Raw genomic sequence first — 20,529 nt, forward strand, 5'->3', positions numbered from 1 at the left:
TGTTGATATATGTCGATCTCAGAAGGGTCCTGCACATGTGGGTAAGAACCTTCTTTGTTGACAACTGTTACCTCATGAACTGGTTCGAATTTCTCCCCAAGGGGCCAGGGATAACCTGAATCTCTTTACGTACTAACTCAGTCACAAGGCACAATGCACGCCCATGATATCGGACCTGCAGAGTACGCGTCGCGTATCAGCTCATGTGAGAAATCTATTTATAGTCTGACACTTCAGGACCTCGCCAAGGCTTGGTACAGAATACTAGTAACTAAGCAGCTCGATTCATCTGGCCCCTGGGCGGGAAGATGTTCTTAGAGATGTATACCCAGGTTCCATTTTATATACTGTAGCAATCACGGAGTCGTTGGTTCAGATAGGACTTTATAACGCATTTAACATCCATTACGGGCAGTTGAGAGCGGATACCATTTTTCCCTTCTAACCATGCTCCCCAGCTTCTTTAACTCAGCAAAAAATACATTTCTACTCGCTCTAATCCTACTCCAAACAGTTCTCTCACTAATCGTGTTCCGGCTGAATTATGAAACAATCTTGGGCAAGCGGTATACTACCCAATCCTACAGTAAGCCTGAGGTCAGAGTCTCTCGTTCTAACTGATTAAAACCAAGGTAATTCAGCGTATCTTGGGGATGACTATCCCCGTCTATGGGCTATCCCAAAACGATCTCCAGTATTGCTGTTCTACGAGCCCCACACTTTACATTATGGACTAGACGACGATCAAGAGTGGAGCGCTCTGGCTCCCGGAAATGGGATGATATTCCTGGGCGACAAAAAGGAGCCATTCAGCATTTCAATGTTCCACCAACTTCGCTGTTTGAATATAATTCGTCAATCTATAGTCCACAGGGATGTGCTAGCAGCCTCGAACCTGACAAGACATTGCTTGAGTTATCTACGTCAGATGATTCTTTGTCGTGCCGATACATATGCCGATGCCGACTCACTGGCGGACTTCATGATTTGTGAGGATTGGCAAGCTGTCTATTGGGAGGTGGAAAAAAATCAGATGATGATGATTCCGTCAGCAGAATGTACGTCTTTGTTTCTTATCAAGTTACAAATAGTTTTTGAATTATAAGGATGCTTTCAGGATACTTGCTATACGCAAACGTTTCAAGTAATTCCTGACTTATTCGTGAAGGCAAAGGGGCATCCTTGGACCTTAGGCATATGTAATTTTACATAATCGAATGCATCCCAATGCTCCCAAAGTTTAAGTGCCCAATGTACTATGCGTAAAAATTGCTGTGGTTCGCTGGTTCGTAGTAGCATCAGCGCATCTGGAATGATGCTAAGCAACTTGACATACCCCGTATGGTGTAGTGTGGATATAGAACATTCTTTTCTTCCCTTCCGACCCACGGCAACGCCGGACATCCTTAAGAACAACTTCCCAACACAATGGGATATTTCGTCATAAAAGTGAATACCAAAAATAGGCCTAGGGCTATATGGTAATCTGGCTCCATGTTAGACTTATCTTTTAGTGATAAAGAAGCGCCGCAGATCTGCGCCCTGGTTGAGCGATGGTGATGTTTGCATTTTAACTCTTATACGTCCCGAGCACTCCCACACGCCCATCTCTATTAAACACACGTATCTAGGAGTAAGTATCCGAATTCAACGCCTTCCAATGATTACTATGCTCCAATCACCCTCATATGCCCTTGTCAAAAATGAGGACGAAGAAGAGAGCGGTGCAGTCTCGCTTCCTCCAGGTACGTGTACTGTATGGTTATTCTACGCTTTGTAACAGTGTTGAAGAGGTATACAAGCACGGGACACTAAAATCGGGACGTACCTTGCACCCATCTCAGTCATATTTGTGGCTATATCTGCCTTTGTCAACATTTGTCTGGGCGTCTTGCTAATCTCCAATATGGGATTCGGTGCTCAACAAGACGTTTATCATGGAAGCATGAAAACCAACAGCACTTATATAGGATTGGACAGACTCTATTCCAATGCTACGGCCTTCAAAATTTATCCTCCAATACGAAATCAAGCACGGCGGTTCTTTCAGATATCATCAGCATATCCTGAGAGGCAGTTAGCGGAGGAGTCTCCTAGAATAGCAGGCCCTACAGGGTTTATTCCTTCAGCGCGAGGCTTTTATCAATTACTTGTTTCGTCCGAAGTGAGTATCTCATTTTCTATGCAGTTCCATCCACTGAAAAATGTGGCAGATCTCTACTATAGTCGAATTTCGAGTTATTGACTATGGGATGGAGAATTGTAACCTATCCCTCAACATTCCCTCCAACAACGCCACTGACCAAGTTACCATCGCTTCAGAAGGAAATCTTGAAATCTGGCAAATAGGCGATATTAATACGAGAATCGATAGGAGCAATATTTCGTGGAACTTCAGACCAAAGCGAACTCGCTTTATTGCGTCGACAAGTGTTCAATATGGGACTTCCAAGCAATTTGAAAGCTTTAGATGCGTCTCAGGAACGCATCTCACGTTTGAATTGGCGTGTACAGGATGTCACCTAAATGTTACTCGCTTTTCTGACAAAGTTCATGATGGTAAGCTCCCGGTACCGTTGCGTATGCTCCGACTGCTCACTCAAATACCACGCAGCGCTGTATATTGTTCAATCTCAAACCCTATCGCATTAGTTGACATGTACTTAGATGATAGTGCTAACTTACATCCAGAACCAAGGGATGCTTATGTACTCTGAGAGATTTGGAACAGTTCATCTCTTAGATTCTCTAACGGAGTGATTTTTAACTTTGCTTTCGTTCTGTTCCAAAATCGACCTTCTTTGTTACGTTTCTTTGCGATGACCTGAGTGATTAAGTCCGCCACGGCTATCTCCGATGTGATGTAGAATGTATTCCTAGTAACATTGCCTTGGCTTCGCGGTCTTTAGATTATCATTGGCAAGTTCTTCTCGAGATAGATTTCTTCATCTGCCGTCTTCTATGGCCTCATTGCCCGTCGGCTAACATAAGTTAAGAGAATAAGTTCTTCCTCCCATTTCATGGCACCCCCAGCGGTGCCACGGCTGTACTGCCACATCATGATGCAGTAAGTTATTCCTATTGTAAGAAAGCAACGGAGCTAATCCAAATTCTATCCCCGTACTGTCAATGGAGCACTCACGTCTTTTTATTTCGAGAGCGAGAAAAAAATCTTGCTCACTCATCGGTCGGAGGTGACATGTGTCTGAATCTGTCGCCAGGACTTTTAGATGTAATATGCTACTGCATTACAGAGCTAGGAGAAGTTGAACTGTCTTAAAGCTATTTCTCCAGCGATATTTCTACAGGTAGATACTGAAAAAGATTTTTACCGCCAATGTATCCAGTACATATGCTCCGAATCTTTGCCGAGTCTGTACTTCGTGATGAAACACGGTGTCAATGGTTTCTCATAGTCGAAGTTCTGCCTCCAGGCTCAATGATGCTCGGACATATGCTCACAAATAACAGTGCGAATTTCGGTGCTTTTACATCTTTCATCGTAATACGAAGCAGGTTTTACTCAAGATGGGCATGACGACACGAAAGATATATTTGAAGGTACATGACATTACTTTTAGTACAGGTATCTCCTGGATCTGATCAACTGTCCTTGACCTCTTCATTTTACCGCCGGTCTAGAGACTGCGCAAGATCTTCAGTACGTCTATAACGATCATAAACTTAACAAATACAGAAATAATTCCTGGATCGTAGATAAATCTCGCTGACATTATTCAGTGGAACCTTGAGGTAAAAATAAATACAGGTTTCCACACACAAATTCCATCTGAATGGTGCCGATCAGGCCACGCGAGGTTTGGTATTATATGGCCAGATCTTAAGCTACTAGAAATATCTTTTCTAGTATTCGAGTCATTCAACTGCACGCTCACAATAAGAAAAACCTGGAATTCGAGGGTCAATTACAATACTCATCATTATTGAGGCTGAATTAGAAGCGACCAAGAAGTGCACGGGGAACGGAGTCAGCGCCGCACCTTCATGCATCAGACTTTAGAATTCTTTCCATGATTTTCCGAGAACGTGGTTTAATAAAAGAAGGAAACACACGTATAAAAGCAACATGAATGGGACGTTAAACCTCAGTAACTTAACCAACCCATCACAAGCAGGACAATGCGATACACAATTCAAACAGTCATCCTCGCCATTGTGGTCTTTGCTCTTCATGCACAGCATTCCTACGCTGCTCCTATTACCGATCAAGAGTTGAGAGGTACATCCCCTGCTCTCTGCAGCTAAAAGTATAATGTATACTGACATTGATTATTTTAGCTGAAGCTCTCTCTGGGTCACCTCTTGCAGCCTCAAATCTTACCCCCGTTGCCGATCCAAGTAATCCATGATACCATAAAAGTACCCACCCATTTTCAAGAAGGGAAGAATGATAGAGAGAAAAGGGGCTAGACCATCAACCTTAGACGGATTCTTCACGACTTTTACCTTAATAATAATGATTTAAATTTTCAAAAAGAGGGAGTGAGCCACAAGTACTGAAAGGCGAATGCGAAAATAATACAGGGGTGGAAAATGAACATCTTAGCACGCAAAAAGTTCGAAAGATGTTACATTTATATTCCTTTAATATATGCATAAAAACTCGGGTCGTTCATGGACTGCATGGGAGTACCCTCTGCCATCATGCCCGTGCTTTGAGAACCATCGCGAGAAAGCATGAGACTACTGTCTCTTCTTTTCCGTGGCCATGCGATACATGAACGCCAGCTTCAATATCCTAAATGGAGTAATCTAAATCAACGCCATCCGATCTCACCGTGATGATTTATAGAGAGCTAAACTTGAGCCAAATGTCCATCATTCGACTTACCCGCCGTCTTCCAGACTCGCTCTCGTACCATGATTGTAAAGCAGCTAAAGAATCCATCTGGTTGGTTGCCCTCGAACCTTCAGACGTCCGACCCGTCGTTTACTGAAATTAAACCCAGAAAGGGAAGTTGAAAGGATTGTCGAATTGACAGTCCGTGCTTTCTCTGGAAGTACGTGGAAATCTAGGAGCTTTCTCCACTTAGAACTTGCATGGCGCTGACCCACCCTTATTATGAGTAGCGGTGCCAAATGCACCTTTTCTTGGCGGAGATTGGACACTGCACGCTGAGTACTGTCGCTCTCAGACAAGAGCCACCGCTCTTGAAGGTGAATTGTACGTTGGGGTCACGGAGAGCGGATTGATAGTATCCACCGCCTCATGGTTCCCTCCGGGACGGAGTATGTTTGATTCGTAAGTTCACACATCGCCGTGACAATCAAGTACTTGAACCGCCCTTAGGGATGCCCAGAAGGCATTGGGCTATAATCAATTCCGAACGAAATTGAAAGCAGAGGCAAAGGAATGGGAAAATAATATTGTAAGTCTATAACAAATCATCATCTAAGTATAGATAACTTTAAACCTCGTATCAGTTTGCAAAAATTGTCGTCGAGAGCGTCGAGACACTGTTTACAAAAGAGGTGCATAAAGTCCCACTTGGTGGCCGCCGTTATTTTTTGATCTATTTTTTGACAGGAAATCGCTTCAAGATGGTGGTGTTATAATCTAGTGACAGATCCCGCGTATCAACGCAGAGGATATGCTACAGCTGTCATGAAAATTCTGGCTGATAAAGTGAGTACATAATCGTCGTTAGCGCCTTTACTGCTGTTCATATCGCAAACGCCACTCAAGGCAGATAAACTAGATAACATACTCGGCTTAATCGCTACGACACAAGAAAACGTAAGCTGTACATAAATCACCCACTAAAAGGTTCATTTCCAGACGAGTTTTAGGTCAACTTCTACCGTGGTATTGGCTATCGGGAACGCGGATGTGTACATGTGCCAGCACCTACAGGAGATTTCGACATGCATGTGATGGCTCGGGACCAGTCGTCAAAATCCTTCGACTGACTACATAGATACATCCCATGGGAACTAGCTCCTAGCTACTGCGATGAATAGATAGCTTCGGTGCTCGGAAATGGAAAATATCATGATTTGGGTTCTCATCATCTCGGGTTGGATCTCCGACGGAACTCACAAAGTGGCTTTTCTTCTCTACAAGCCAGAATACTCCAGCCTTCACACAGGCTGACTTTGGCCCATGGCCTGGCTGTGCAAATGTTTTCATTTTGGCTAGTAAAACTCACAGTAGGTTCTAATTATATCTGATTGCAATGGAACCCGCCAGAACCGACGACGGGCGTTCGGAGCGGGTCATCACCGATCTTGCCTCGGTGGCTTTTGCAATCTAAATCTACTCCCGGTGTTAACCCATTGTTAACCACGTTGTGCCTAATCAATCTTTCGTTGGGGTAAAAAAGCAAATGGGATGCCACTCGTTTTCGTCAGTGCAGGCATGGAACCTCAAAGAACCACCTCAAACATATTGATTTTTCTTTGCGCTCTTTCATCGCTATTGTTCACTTCAAGTCTCATTTCTCTGTACTTCAATGATGCTCGAGGAACAACCTACTCGAGCAAGCCTAAAAGCTACAGTGCGTGCGAATTACATTTCCCCAGAGTGACCGTTAAAGTCCGATATATTTTGACGGTTCACTTGCAGCCTATACATGGGAGGATTACCCACTTGAGGTTCCAATCAAACTTGAACCTACACTGGAAGTCGTCGTCGAAGAAAGCGTGCACTACCAAGTAATCGGGCCCGAAGCCCACGATGAATGGATGTACGACTCGCCTCACGGCGAAGGCACCTTCCGCCTGGGCCCCAACCGGCACTACTCGACCATCGCCATGTTCCACCAGCTCCATTGCCTGCGTATTTTTCGCGGTGCCATCGCAGCGGGGCCGGACTACCCGATGAAGCTGCAGCGCCAGCACCTCGAGCATTGCCTCAACTATCTGCGCGAGACGACGCTCTGCGCTGCGGATCTCACACTCGAGCCGGGGGACTTCGCCCAGCGAGATTTCGATCTCCAACGTACTGGCGCTACGCATATGTGTCGCGACTATCGGGAGCTTTATAAGTTGTCCGAGAACGACTGGGCGGACTGGTATGTATACATGTATCGACATAATATATCATGTAAGTTGTCTCCGAATTTGACAGCCCTTCAAATGCTTCGTGTACTCATTCACAAATTATAGTGTCCGAGTTGAGGGAGAAGCAACTAAAGGAAATCGGAGAGCTTGCGTCCATTACATAAAGGCTGGAGTATACCGCAAGGCATTCTCTGCCCGACAGACATTCAATAGTAGACTCAAGGCACATTTAAAATTTAGTGTGTTTACCAGCGGTCAATGGCTTCAATACAAAGTCGCGCAGGGTTGTAGATGCCAAGCTCCGTCGTAAAAAGCGCCGAAAATTGTAAATACATATAGACTATCCATTCTTCAAACTCCGTTTACAATAGACAATAGAACTAGATAGACCGCTGGAATAGATCAAAACGCGAACATTTTCACCAAGTTTAATCGCGAGCTAAAATTGGAAGTAATTTCCAATTCCGGAAGTAGATCTAAAAATAGCTTATCGACTTATCGAGGAGTTTTCAACCTTGTCAAGTTCATGTTGATGCAGCGATGATCATGGATTCTTACCCGTTAGTTCTTACTCCTCTCATTATATGCCCCTGATACTCATCATTACAGCCTCTTATGGGCTTGCTATGCATCAATCCAAAAACACTGTTACACATCCAGTATCGCTCGCTCCGCTGGACACCGTTACGGCGCGCTCGGTCCATAATACCGATTCATCATTCCAAACAAACAGAGATACCCGAGTTACAGAATGAAAAGATGCAGCTCCCAAACTCGTAGTGTATCAGCGGAACATAGCACACGAATCAAGTCCAACGTATCATGCCAGTGGAATGGTCCTCATCGACGGACTATCAGCGTTAGCGTGCGGGGCGATCACCCATTTCGGCAATGTCGACACGACAGCAAATTCATTTATCCTGTCGACTTGCAAATGTACAAATGTGGGTCCGCCCCCCTGTTCCTCCCCACTCCCCCACCGATCTAATAGTAATAGTAATAACCGTGTTGATAAGTCGAAAACACTCCCATCGCGTTTATCATTTTGCAAATTGTCCCTGCCGTTAGCTTGGGGCGCGCGTGGCTGGCTGAACAGAGCAGAACTGAAGACTTGTTTTATTCGATGATATGATCGGATTGCCTTTGCCTTGAATGAACGCGACATTGTGGCAGCGCAAAGTTCTTCGATCGATGATCTCCCGGTGTAAGTGTAAGGATGACGGCCTGAGGCCTGAGCTAGTCTGTAGAGGGGAGGGTGTGTGTGTGTTAAGCGCAAGCAGGTAATATGGGTATCAATTATCATTACCAATGACGTCTGCGCCTATTTCCCCATGTTCCGGCCCTGAAGGAACGATTGTTAATCCAAACCAGCAATTAGGCGCCTCGTTGCGAACCGAGTGTGATGAAATGAACTTGTACTAATATATAGTAACGTTGATGGTTTGAAACTTCTTGAAGCTTGTAAGCCTGCCGCCTTACTACACTATCGTTTCTGCTGTATATATACTGTCCATCATTAAGAAACATATCGATTCTTTTACCTTACCGGTTTGAGTGTAACTACTGTGTTCGGACAGACAATGTTAAACGTTCAAATTTTCAAATTTTCAAACCTTAATGCACATACAATAATTTTAAGAAATCATAGCGATCCATAGTACAATTCGAAACCATATACAAAGCATATGCATCAGTAGCAACAGCAAGTAGCAGATATACAACACAGAAAGTTTTAAAAAATTGAAAAAAATGAAAGCTTTAAGCAAACCCATGCAAAAGACACACACACAAAATAAATCAAAATCAAAAGAAAAGGAAACAGAAAAAGCAAAAAGAAAAAAAGAAAACACTCAAATCCCGACTCCAAAGAATCCTACACATTCACAAAAATCAAAACTACCCAAACTCAAAACTCATTTTCAAAACCCCCTAAGCGCACTCGCAACCCTCGCAAGCCCATCAAACGACAACACACCCCTCCACTCCTCCCGCACACCATCTTCTCCATACTCATATTCATGGCGATCTCTATGATGCCCTGGCCTCTGCCTCTGCGTCACATACAGTCCGCTAGCGCCAGCGACATTGCGAGGGTTGTTTTCCCCGACACGCCGGGTTTGCTGCTGTACAGGCATAGACACAGACACAGACACAGGCACCTGGACATGTACAGCTGCGAGCGGCTTCGTGCTGACATTCGAGAGCGGGTATTGGCCCCGTGCAGCTGGAACGACCAGGTTCTTCGTTCTACCTCGCTGATCATCCACATCGGCATTGGCGTGCGCATTTTCGTTGGTGTCCGCATTAACATTAGATGTCGGCACCGGCGCTAGCGCTATCGCATCCTCTTCCACAACTTCAACTTCAATCGAAGGTTCCATGAGCGCAGGAGGAGGCGCCAAAGGCGGCGGCACAGGCGTCCTTTCCTCACCGCTCCCACTCGCGCCGACCCTGATCTGTGGAGGTACATACGCGTGGTTATTGTTGCTGTGGTTATTGATGTTCAAATCGAAGCCTCCAACATCATCATCGCCATCGCCATCGCCGCCTCCAAGTCCCAATCCAAGCCCGAGCCCGAGCCCCATCCCCATCCCCATCCCCATACCGTAACCAAGTCCATACCCACCATCATCCTCATCCTCATCCATGAATTTATACGCCGCGTTCTCGTACTCGTCTTCGTACCCAGACGGTGGGCGGGACACTTCTTTTGGTCGTGTCTGTGAATTGAAATTTATTGGATGAGCAGCATCCGCGTCCGCGTCGTCGTTGTTTTGCTCAGAGTCTTCTTCTTTTTCTAGAGTTAGTTGTAATTGTATAAGCTGCTCACGCTCCTGCGCGTCAATCTCCTCTTCGCGCGCTTGCGCCTGCACCTGCATGGGCTGAGGCTGATGCTGAGGCTGCAGCTGAACGTGCTGCTCCATCACCTCACCTCCAAGGACGACAACCTCCTCAACATCCACACCAAGGTTCATCTTCTCCTCCCCCTCCCCTTCCCCCTCCTCGTCCGAGCTCGCCGCATCCACATCACCATGAGCAAACTCACCACCGTCCACCCCACGCGCGCGGCTCAGGCTTCTCTGTCCCCTTCCTCGTCCTCGTCCTTGTTCTTGTCCCACACCTCGCGCACGGCTCACGCTCCGCATGCGCATGCTCATCCGGCTGCGGCTCCTACTATAACTGCCAAGCCTGCATCGGCCTTCCTCATCCTCCTCCTCCTCGTCGTCGTCGTCGTAACGAGAGTGTGAATGAGAATGAGACCGCGCCCGACGCTCTTCGACGCCCACATCCATCATGCGCATCCATATCTTATGCACATCCGTGTATTCGTCTTCATCTCCGTCTTCGTCTTCTTCTCCTCCTTGGCCTTCATCCTCCCGCTCCTGGCTCTCTCCATCTGCGCGCGTTCGTTTGCCTTCGTTTGAGAGGGATATCTCCTCAGCAAGGACATCAAGCACCCTCTTCTCCTCCTCGTCCTGTGCCTGCACTTCCTCCTCCCCTCCCTCTTCACCACCACCACCCGCCTGAGCCCGACAAAGCGCCAAATACCCCAACGCAAGACTAAGCGCGTCCTCCCTCCTCTCACGCGCACTCATCACGCGAATACGCACGTTCCTCCGCGGCTGCTGCTGCTGCTGCAGTGGTGGTGTTCGCCTAGTAGCGCGCTTTTGGATTTTGGTTTGGGTTTGATGCCGCCTACACCCATGCGCATGCGCGTGCGCGGTCGGATCGTCTCGCGTACGCGTACGCGTACGGCCTTGTCTACCTTCATCCACCTCATCCTCATCCTCATCCTCATCCTCATCCTCTTGCTCACGGTCCCCATCCCCATCCCCATCACCCTCATCCCCATACTCATCCCCAACCCCAACCCCAACCCCAGACGCAGACCCAACACCAACCCCCATCCAAAGCCACCCACGCATCCACACCCACGCAGCACGCATCTGGCGCGCGCTCAGCGCCGTCGTGCCATCTACATAGTGCGCCCGTTCGCTTTCGCTTTCGCTTTCCGCGGGTTCTTGCTCCGTCTTTGGATCTGCCTCCTTTTTTGGCTGAGGCTCTGGATCCGTTTTTGTCTGGCGCTCCGTTTTTGTCTGGCGCTCCGTTTTTGTCTGGCGCTCCGTTTTTGTCTGGCGCTCCGTTTTTGTCTGGCGCTCCGTTTCTGGCTGAGGCTCCGTTTTCATCTCTGCATCCACCGCTGTCACAGCCGCCGCCGCCGACGCCGACGCCTCGACAGCAACATCACGACGATGACGAAGATGAAGCAGAGCACATGAACGCGCCGCATCCGCGTCTGCGTCTAAATTGTCTCCACCCAGCTTGGGCATCTCATCCCCGCTCGCAGGCGTCCGCCCAGGTGTCGACCCAGGTCCAGGTGCGGGTCCGGGAACGGGTACGGGTAAAGTAATAGGTACAGAGAGCGGAACGGGTTCAGGGAGCGTGAGCACCATCGAATGCGACCGCGGGCGCGGGCGCGGGTGTGTTCGCGTCGTCGTCGTCGTCGTCGTCTTTTGGGGGACACACACCACTTTGCCCCCTTTACCCCCCACCTCCTCCTCCTCTACTTCCTCATCTTCCTTGAATCGTCCTTCATACCCCGCCTCGGCGTCCTCGTCGTCACTCACACCATCAACATCAATCTCAACCTCCTCCTCCTCCTCGGCGTCGTCGTCATAAAGCACACTAAGCACAACCTTCCGCATCCTCTCCATCTTAGCTCTCTCCAAGCCTTCCTCATGCGCGTACGATTTCCGGCTCTCGCCCCCTCTTTCATCCCCAGCCTCCTGCGATCCCACACCCGCACCTTCGCCAAGCACGCCCAAATCAGCCTCACCCACACCCAAACCCTCATGCTCATGATCATGATCATCCTCATCCTCGAAATCAAACACCCCAACTTCGACACCCTGCCCTAAATACTGCACCCACCGCGCGCGACGAGCTTCCTCCTCCGCCTCCTTCTCCTCTGCATCCTTCTCGATATCCTCCACATTCTTCTCATGAACATCCTTCTCCTCCGCGTCATCCCACGAGCGTTTCATCGCCGCGCGCGCAGCGATCGTTAGTCTCGCTGCACCTGCACCTGCACCACTACCACCACCCGCACCCGCGCTGGCAGCAGCAGCAGCAGCATTAACCCCTCCATCTCCATTCCCATCTACACCCTCATCCCCATCCTCCTTCCCATCCGCCCCCGTCCTCGCACATCCCTCACACCCACCCGCACCCACACCCGCACCCACACCTCCACCCACACCCCTCTCACCCTTCGAGCGCACCACAAAAGGCAACGGCGCAAACGTCGTTCTCTTCATACCCGCTCTCCCCTTCCCCTTGTCCATCTCCCTCGAATTGGCCTGCGGAGACGCAAAGGTCGATTTCGCAGGTGTACCAGCAAGAGCCGCAAGCGACGACGAGCGCGGCCGCGGGCGCGTGCCTGCTAGGATCGATGTCGGTGTCGACGTGGACGGTACTGCGGGGAGAGTTGGGAGATTCTGCGTTTGAGTCTGCGTTCGTGTGCGTGTTCGGGGGGTTTGTAGTGTTGGGACAGGTAACTGTGCCTGTGTAGACGTAGACACAGGAGCAGGAGCAGGAGCTGACGCAGACAGAGCGGGAGGAGGAGGAGGAGGGGGCATGTGGCTGTTATGCACGGGGTACAGCGTATACGCAGGCGGCGCGCCGCCCATCAAGCGCGTCATTGTCGTCGGTGTATCCGTTCTCTGCACCTGCACCTGAACCTGCGCCTCCAGCTGTATTGAGCTTGAAGCAGGCGCGTTTGTCGGCGGTGGTGGTGGTGCAGGTGCATCCACATTCGCGTTACCCGCATTTCCACCGTCACTCGAGCTCGAATCAGCACCGCGGACTCGCATCCTCAAAGGCGTCGGCGTCTGTCTCTGTCTCTCCATCTGCGTCCTCGATCCACCCGCACCACGTTTCGCTTTTGACGCGCGCCTAGGCAAGCTCGCGCCACTCGGACCCGGCGAGAACACAGTGTCGGAAATTTCGGGATAGCCTTACAATGATGGGGCCTAGATTAGGCCAAAATTTGGCTTCTAATGTGATTCGGCTCTCTTAGAATGCCGACTTTTGCCTTGCGTTGGATTAGATAAATATAGAAGTCATGTGTCACTCACTTGTAAAGAGGGGCAAATGAAAATGATTTATAGAATGTATTTAGAGGACCAAATGCGTATTTATTTTGAGAAAATGTGAGTGCTAAATGTACAAGCTACCGTAAGAAACCTACTGAAGTTGAAGTTGATCCATATTACAACCATACGAGGCCTTACAACTTGACTGTGACTAACGTCACACACATACACAGCAAGTGCAAAGTTGTCAGGCATTCAAGGGATGGTCAGTATAGATATATCAAATTGGACAATTTTCTACGTCATTGTGGATCATTTACACTTTATTTTATGTACTTTTAGTGCTGTGTCAATATCCCTGCAGTTTGTGCGCCATAGAGCACAAGTAAGCAAAGGGTCACGGCCGTGAGAAGAATGTCACATGGATCACGCGACACAGTGGACTTAGAAGAAAATCACATACATCGTCTACGTCTTCACCAAAGTAACTGTTTATGTAGCACATGCTATCTACAAAGGTAAATAATCTAGGGTACGGTGGATAATCAGTAATTCCACACGAAGAGAGACTAATTTTGAACATGATACATGGGAAAGAATGATTTGACTGATATCTCATAAGTTGATGCATTGTAACTCGGTGTTGATTGTTGTATGTTGCATGCATATTGCACTGTACAACTATGGTAGTACTGCCTTAATCATCAACAATGAGAATCTTTAACCTCTTAAAGACCTTTGTGCTGGATACTATGACATATTTTGATAGATGGTTACTAGAATACATGTTCTGGCAGACTAAATTGATGAACTGATTATGGTAGCTTAGTGATGTAGCGCAGCAGAATGATGAAACTAGGGCCTATGAGACGAATAATCTCCAGCACACTCTATATTAGATGCTGGTAAAATAGTATAAAAGCAGTTGGATCATATTTAATTCTTTATCTGCTCCTCTTTCTGATATCTTCTTTACTTTCAAAGACATGGCTAACCGCCGCCAGCCAAAGGACCAATTGTGCCCAATATGCAACAAGATGTTTAGCATCCAAGGCATTGCTCAACATATCCGATCATGTAGTGGCAAAACACCAAGTCTGGATGCACAGAATGCTTTTGGAGATTTTGCAAATAGGGTTTATGAAAATAGTATGTCATAGTGTATAATCTAATTATTGACATTTACCATTCAAAACTCATACAGACTCTCTACATTATACATCAATTTTAAATGCTGCTATTAGCCACTCTCCAGCTATACCAAATGAGGATTCTACAACCGCTTCTTATTCTGCTATAGATATGGCTCAAATGGAGACACAGGATTCTCTAAATGGTCATCATATTTCCCTTTCAATGGAGCCGGAAGATTCAATTGAGCCAGTCACAAATCAATCCTCTATACTTCAAATGCTTGATGAAATTTCAAATAATCATTTGCCCCCACCGCTTCCACATCAAATCTGCATTGAATTTCATCCAAGTGCAAATATGCCACCAAAATTCATTCCTACACACCAATATAATCCAAATTCCTATCAAACGTCACCAACACCCCATTCTACCAGTACCAACCCGTGGCATCCATTTAGGACACGTCTTGACTTCGAAGTGGCAGAACTTGCACTTAGCTCACATATGAATAGGCAGCAAAAGCAGATTTTATTAACCCTTATTGACAGAATCAAAGAAAAGCCAGAGCAGTTTACAATTGACAGTGTATCAGAGCTTGAGAAGACCTGGGAGCTTGCTCGTAGCTACCGTTCAACTGGAGTGCGTAATATTTTTTCTATTTTGTAGTTGTACTAACTAATACTATGGAGTACAGTTCCAGAAAAAGGAATATCTTGTACCATACCAAAATGATGAAATTGGGTATGAAGTGTATATCCGGCCACTAATTGAGTGGTGCAATAGTCTTCTTCAGAATCCTTCTCTACTTTCACAGTTTCATTGGATTGCTGAAAGGCATTATAAACAAAATGACGGTAAACGAGACCGGTTGATTGGAGAACCATGGACTGCAAATGAATGGTGGAGCATCCAGGTAGATGTATATATTTTTCTTTTTACAAATGTAGAATACTTATCATCCTACTCTGCTTTAGAACCTTCTTCCCAATGGTGCATTACCATTTTTTATTATCCTATATGCAGACAAAACTCGGCTATCCACCTTTGGTACTGCAAAGGCATATCCAGTGCTTGCTCGCTGTGCAAATCTTCCAGCAAATCTTCGAAACAGTGATGGTATTGGTGGGGGAATCCTAGTTGGATGGCTGCCTATTGTAAGCATTCTAAATGTTATAAATTTTTTTAGTATTAAACTCCAAATATGGATTTCTAGGTTGATGAAGATGCTGGCGAGTCAGGAAAGAAAATTTTTGTAAACTTCAAGCGTATTGTTTGGCACAAAGGATTCCACGAAATTCTTAAGTCCGTTCAAGAATATGCCACAACAGGATACTATGCACAGTGTGCAGACAACATTGTCCGGTGGCTATTCTTCTTTATTTTGATTTTATCAGCGGATTATGAAGAGCAGTAAGTAATAGTTTACTTCAATATAATTGTTATAGTAAATGAAACTGTTGGGCGCCTATTTTATAGATGTGTTATGGCCCTAACCCGTGGTGCTACAAGCAACTTTCCGTGTCCTGTATGCTTGGTTCCAAAGGAAAATTTATCAAATCTTACCACGGTATACCCTTATCGAACATCAGCAGAAATGAAACACATATATACAGAGGCACAAAATTTTACAGCTAAAGATAAGGAGAATTATTTAAAAGAATATGGATTACGAAATGTAGAGGTATAGTGCATTATATATGTCATTATTCTTGATTAATATTTCCTACAGAATGTATTTTGGATGATGAATGGGAGTGATGTATATAAAGCTCTTTCCTGGGATCGACTACATGCATACCATGGTGGACTATTTTCTGATCATTTATGGTCAGAATTTAAGGCTATTATTGATAGCTCTGGAAGGAAAGATGCTGAGATTATTGACAATCAGTAAGCATTGATAATATAACCTCTTGATGGATAAGTAATAATAAGGTTTATGCTTTTATAGATTTGATCAAATTCCTCGATGGAGTGGTCTTAATCACTTTGCATCTATAATTAAGACAGGAGAATTTGCAGATGGAACAAAATATGAAGATATAGCAAAGGTACACATGCATTTTTTAGACACTAATTGTGAATATAATATATCTGTGATTTCTAGATCATTTGTTATGCATCTCATAATGTTCTAGAGAAGTCAGACCGTGGATATTGTCTGCTCAAGCTTATGCGAAGCTTTGTAGAATTGGATATGTATTCATCTTTGATTATTCATAGCAGTACAACATTACATGGGTTACAAAAAGAACTTGCAAAGTTCTGTTCTATTCTTGAGGTAAGGCATTCTCCAATTCATATGTAGACCCAATTAATTCTCTCAACAATAAAATTTCCAGGAATATATTCAACTCCATCCAGACAAAAATTGGAATTTTCCTAAAATCCATTCACATGTCCATATGATTCAAGATATTGTTGCAAAAGGTGCAACTCGGAACTCTAATACTAAACCCAATGAAAAGGCACATGGCTTGCTTAAGCTCTGGTACCGCTTTCACACCAATTTCAAAGATGTGGCGCCACAGGAATGTGCTTTAATTCATGTGTACAATATTATTTGTCTGATCTAGTAAATTTGCTTCTAACAGATATTAAAAATGAACCACGATGATCTTATTGCAATGATTATTCGCATGGATATCAATGCTATTGATGATCTTGACATGCCCAAAGAGGACGGCGAAGAATCACTTATATCTACACCACAAGTTTCCAATCTTGGAAATTCATTGGGTAACGGTCTATTTGTTTGTACATGTATAATGTTATTAAATTGACATTTAACAGGATCAAGTAATGAGAAAAGAGCTCAAAGTCACATTTCAATTGGGTCACTTCAAGCAATAATCACATTTGCCGATGTGGAAAAACAATTCAAAGAGAACATGGCATTTGAACGCTTCCGGATTAAAACAGGAAAATACCTTGCAGCAGCTTCTGGAAGTACTATCCGATTAAAAGCCAATCATAAGGTAAGAGTTACAAGAACAATTTAAGCATTATTTATTTTTCATGTCAAAACTTACTTGTGTAACAGATTACACCATTTGAGCTTGCAAGAATTCATTATCAGTCGGAAATTGATTGGTCGGCTCAAAGAGATATGGTTCGAGTTAGCAAAAGTTTCCACAAGCGGCCACGAAATGATTACGTCCTTTTGGCACTTGATCATCAGAAGTACTGCTTTGCACAACTTCTGTTCATGTTTATTGTGTCATTAGATGACAAAACAGAGTGGCCGCTTGCTCTTATTCTGCCACTTGATGAACCGGTTGATCAGCGCACAAATTTGGCACGTAGGCGTGATAAAGATTTAGAGTTTCTCCGAGTACGAGCCCGAAGGCGAACAAACTCTGCAATTATTGACGTACGTAGTATAGTACGCGGTGGCCTTCTGATTCCAGACTTTGGAAATGATGCAAACGAGTTTATTGTTATGGATTCACTTGATCCGGACATGTGGTGGCGGTTAAAATCAATAAAATTAACTACACATGTTTTATTATAACTAGTGTTGTTACATATTAAACAGAATACAATAAAGAGTGTAATCAAGCATGCATAGTGCTCTATTTTTGTGTTTTGTACACGTTATATTAAATTTTCAGCTTGATCCTTTACATAGTGGGAAAATGATGTTATATCAAGGCTATAGCACGGCGCTTAACATGAGGAAAGGGTGCGGCTCACTTTTCTGTTTAAAAGACACAAAATTTCTTCTTTCTGAGTAGCAGCACTGATATTCTAACTCATATCCTCTCTGGTACAACTCTTTGGTCATGTCTTCATCAATGTCAATTGTTCCAAGCTCCGTTGCAGGCGAGTCATCCATTTCAGGCGCGTCTTTTTTCCGTGGAGCAACATTGGCCGAGCTTGAGCAAGTAAGTAATATTTTAATGTATTTTTGCATTTTCTAGATTCTAATGAATAGAAACAGAGGTGTCGGATCCAGCAAGATACCATTTTTAATCTGGAATCAAAGGTCCGGGAGCTTAAAGAGGAAAACGCAAGTTTGAAAATGCGCTTGATCAACAAAAAAGGCGCTGTTCGACCTGCTGTCTCTGACACATCGGATTGCGCAGCCGAAATAGCTCTCCGAAAGGACCTTATTCGTCTTGCTAAATATCATTTCATTTTCTATCGTATTATTGTTCCCAAGTCACTCTTTGGAAATCCCAGGCCTTCGTTCAGCTCTAACAATGCATCTGCTCGGTACAAAGACGAGAATACATCCAAGCTTGGCAATATTGCGGAATTGTACGAATGCTTTCCAGCAAAGTACCATTCAATTATCAGTGAGAATGTGGAGATGGCAGTTAATGTGGTGCGTTTTATATCTTTTTTCCAAGTTTAGGATATCTTGCTCATATATCTTTATTCTATAGTTCGTTAAAGGCTTGTCGGAAGGCCGTTCAACAATACTAAATAAGATTCGGACCTCTGCGCCTTCTATTTTCCCAAACATTCCATCTGAGCTGTTCACCTCACCATTGTCTTTTGGCCTAAGCTCCCATGCGGTTGTGCAAACATTGCTTGGTGCATCGGACCGTGTAAAAGTGATGACCGGAACGAAGGAAATCTGGAAGCTCATTTATCCCAATGACACTGCGCACACATTTCCCCCAGTTTTATTTGCAGATTCTGACACCAACAACGCTTTGGGACTTTTTAAAAGTGATTTTCTTTTGAAGGTACAGTATATTTAATTCTGAAAATACATAATACCTGGCTAAAACTCTAGTTTAGACGGCAAGAATCATTCTTCTAGGGCCATCGGCCTTAAAGGCGGAGATTATGCCTCGAACACGGGAAGATAGTCCAAGCGCCCATATTGATAGTCGTATGAATTGTACAACACCAGGCTTGATAGCTGCGTCTGCAACAGCGGTATGTATTTGTTATTACATGTATTATAAATTGAGTGCTAGATATTGACTACTAATATAGACTATATACATCTTATCCGACGACCGTGAATTTACCAGTAGTGGTGTAGGACCAACAACAGGGAGGCTTTATCTTGCTCAACACGATATGTACAAGCATTATCTCATTACACAGCAGTCATCACTCGCTTCACTGTTCAAATATTGGGATAATATTCTCTTTCCACACCAAAAACCCATTATTCCTACTTCTATTACACAGCAGCCTACGGAAATCCTTACATCAAGCCATTCCAGGATGTCGGATTCCGAGTCAAGTCCATCTCCGCATCCGGTTTATCAGATGATTGCCAACTTTAGTCGACAAACAACCATAACTCCTAGTTCAACAACTTCTATTCCGGGTCCTATCGTTAATGTGGAAGACCGTGACACCGACTCTGATGTAGAAGACTTTGCGCCGCCACTACAAAGCACTCGGAACCTGCCATCTAATACTCAGGATATTACTGAAGATAGATCTGATACTGACGAAGGTACTTGTCTTTTGATTCCCACGCGTTTAGCTCATGCCCATTATGTATCATTGGTATTAGAACCGACTCCGGCAGCCTTTGAGTCTGCACTCCATGTTACAAATACCACGGTCAATGCTCCACTCCCAGTATTTCTCCCAGTTCCGAAGACTCAGACTCCGACAAGCCCTCCCCTTTCTTCCAATACAGTCTCTGTTCCTAATGCTTCCACAAGCATTTCTCCACTTGAAGCACCAGTAATCAAGCCAAAACGTGGTCGAAAGAAGGGGTTGGCCCCTGTGCAGCCTGACGCAACTGTTGTAGCCAAAACACGGAGCACACGCTCTAGTAAGCGTGCTAATATTACACCATTATAGTAGGCACGCTGTACTTAGACTACTTTGCATTCCGGTGTATCTCATTATGGCGGACATACTACTGTGTTTGGTTGATTACTTCTTTGCTTTTCAATGCATAGTACGGCCCTCACGATTGAGATTGTCTGAAAAAATTGAAGTCCGAGTAGACGACTCTGGACTCGATCGGTTACATCAGTTGACTAAGCACAGAAAATGTGGTGTCATATTAACGCCACACTATAATTTAAGAAAGGAGGTTTGGTCTAGTGGTAACAATGCTATTGGTAGGTTTGTCTTGTCTTGAAGGTCTGGCGTTCGGTTCTTGGTAAGTGCATAAAAGTTTGACTTCAACACAATTCCTACTGAAAGCAATCGTTGACTACTAATCAATTGGAAACTATGTCAGTGCGTTCATCTTCCTTTTAATTTGTTAGATGCCCTTTGAATCAAGCCCAACCTAGCAAGGTCTTTTAATCTAATCTTATTCCCTACGCCTTGCTAGGCATGTATA

General features: G+C 45.1%; 3 protein-coding genes across 3 annotated transcripts; 2 read left to right on the forward strand and 1 right to left on the reverse strand.

Annotated features, from left to right (window-relative positions):
• Positions 1-4,881: 4,881 nt before the first annotated feature.
• Positions 4,882-5,931, forward strand: JR316_0002781 (uncharacterized protein; the record flags this gene model as incomplete). The annotated part of the gene is made up of 8 exons (XM_047888568.1): positions 4,882-4,912; positions 4,971-5,021; positions 5,092-5,263; positions 5,312-5,390; positions 5,446-5,493; positions 5,549-5,647; positions 5,708-5,758; positions 5,812-5,931. The coding sequence occupies 8 exons, from the start codon at positions 4,882-4,884 to the stop codon at positions 5,929-5,931; spliced, it is 651 nt and encodes a 216-aa protein (XP_047753491.1).
• A 3,031-nt stretch (positions 5,932-8,962) lies between these two features.
• JR316_0002782 (uncharacterized protein) lies at positions 8,963-12,896 on the reverse strand (the record flags this gene model as incomplete). The annotated part of the gene is made up of 1 exon (XM_047888569.1): positions 8,963-12,896. A coding segment is annotated over one exon (3,934 nt), but the record flags the coding sequence as incomplete, so codon positions are not given.
• A 1,208-nt stretch (positions 12,897-14,104) lies between these two features.
• Positions 14,105-20,036, forward strand: JR316_0002783 (uncharacterized protein; the record flags this gene model as incomplete). The annotated part of the gene is made up of 21 exons (XM_047888570.1): positions 14,105-14,267; positions 14,323-14,891; positions 14,947-15,165; positions 15,227-15,406; positions 15,466-15,609; positions 15,647-15,662; positions 15,884-15,933; positions 15,982-16,142; positions 16,204-16,303; positions 16,360-16,533; positions 16,595-16,801; positions 16,847-16,997; positions 17,046-17,230; positions 17,296-17,625; positions 17,867-17,937; positions 18,067-18,139; positions 18,190-18,582; positions 18,644-18,949; positions 19,005-19,145; positions 19,206-19,680; positions 19,741-20,036. 21 exons carry the CDS (start codon positions 14,105-14,107, stop codon positions 20,034-20,036), a joined length of 4,404 nt encoding a protein of 1,467 aa, XP_047753493.1.
• Positions 20,037-20,529: the final 493 nt, after the last annotated feature.

Source organism: Psilocybe cubensis, chromosome 2 (genome assembly GCF_017499595.1).
Source record: "Psilocybe cubensis strain MGC-MH-2018 chromosome 2, whole genome shotgun sequence".
NCBI lineage: Eukaryota > Fungi > Basidiomycota > Agaricomycetes > Agaricales > Agrocybaceae > Psilocybe > Psilocybe cubensis.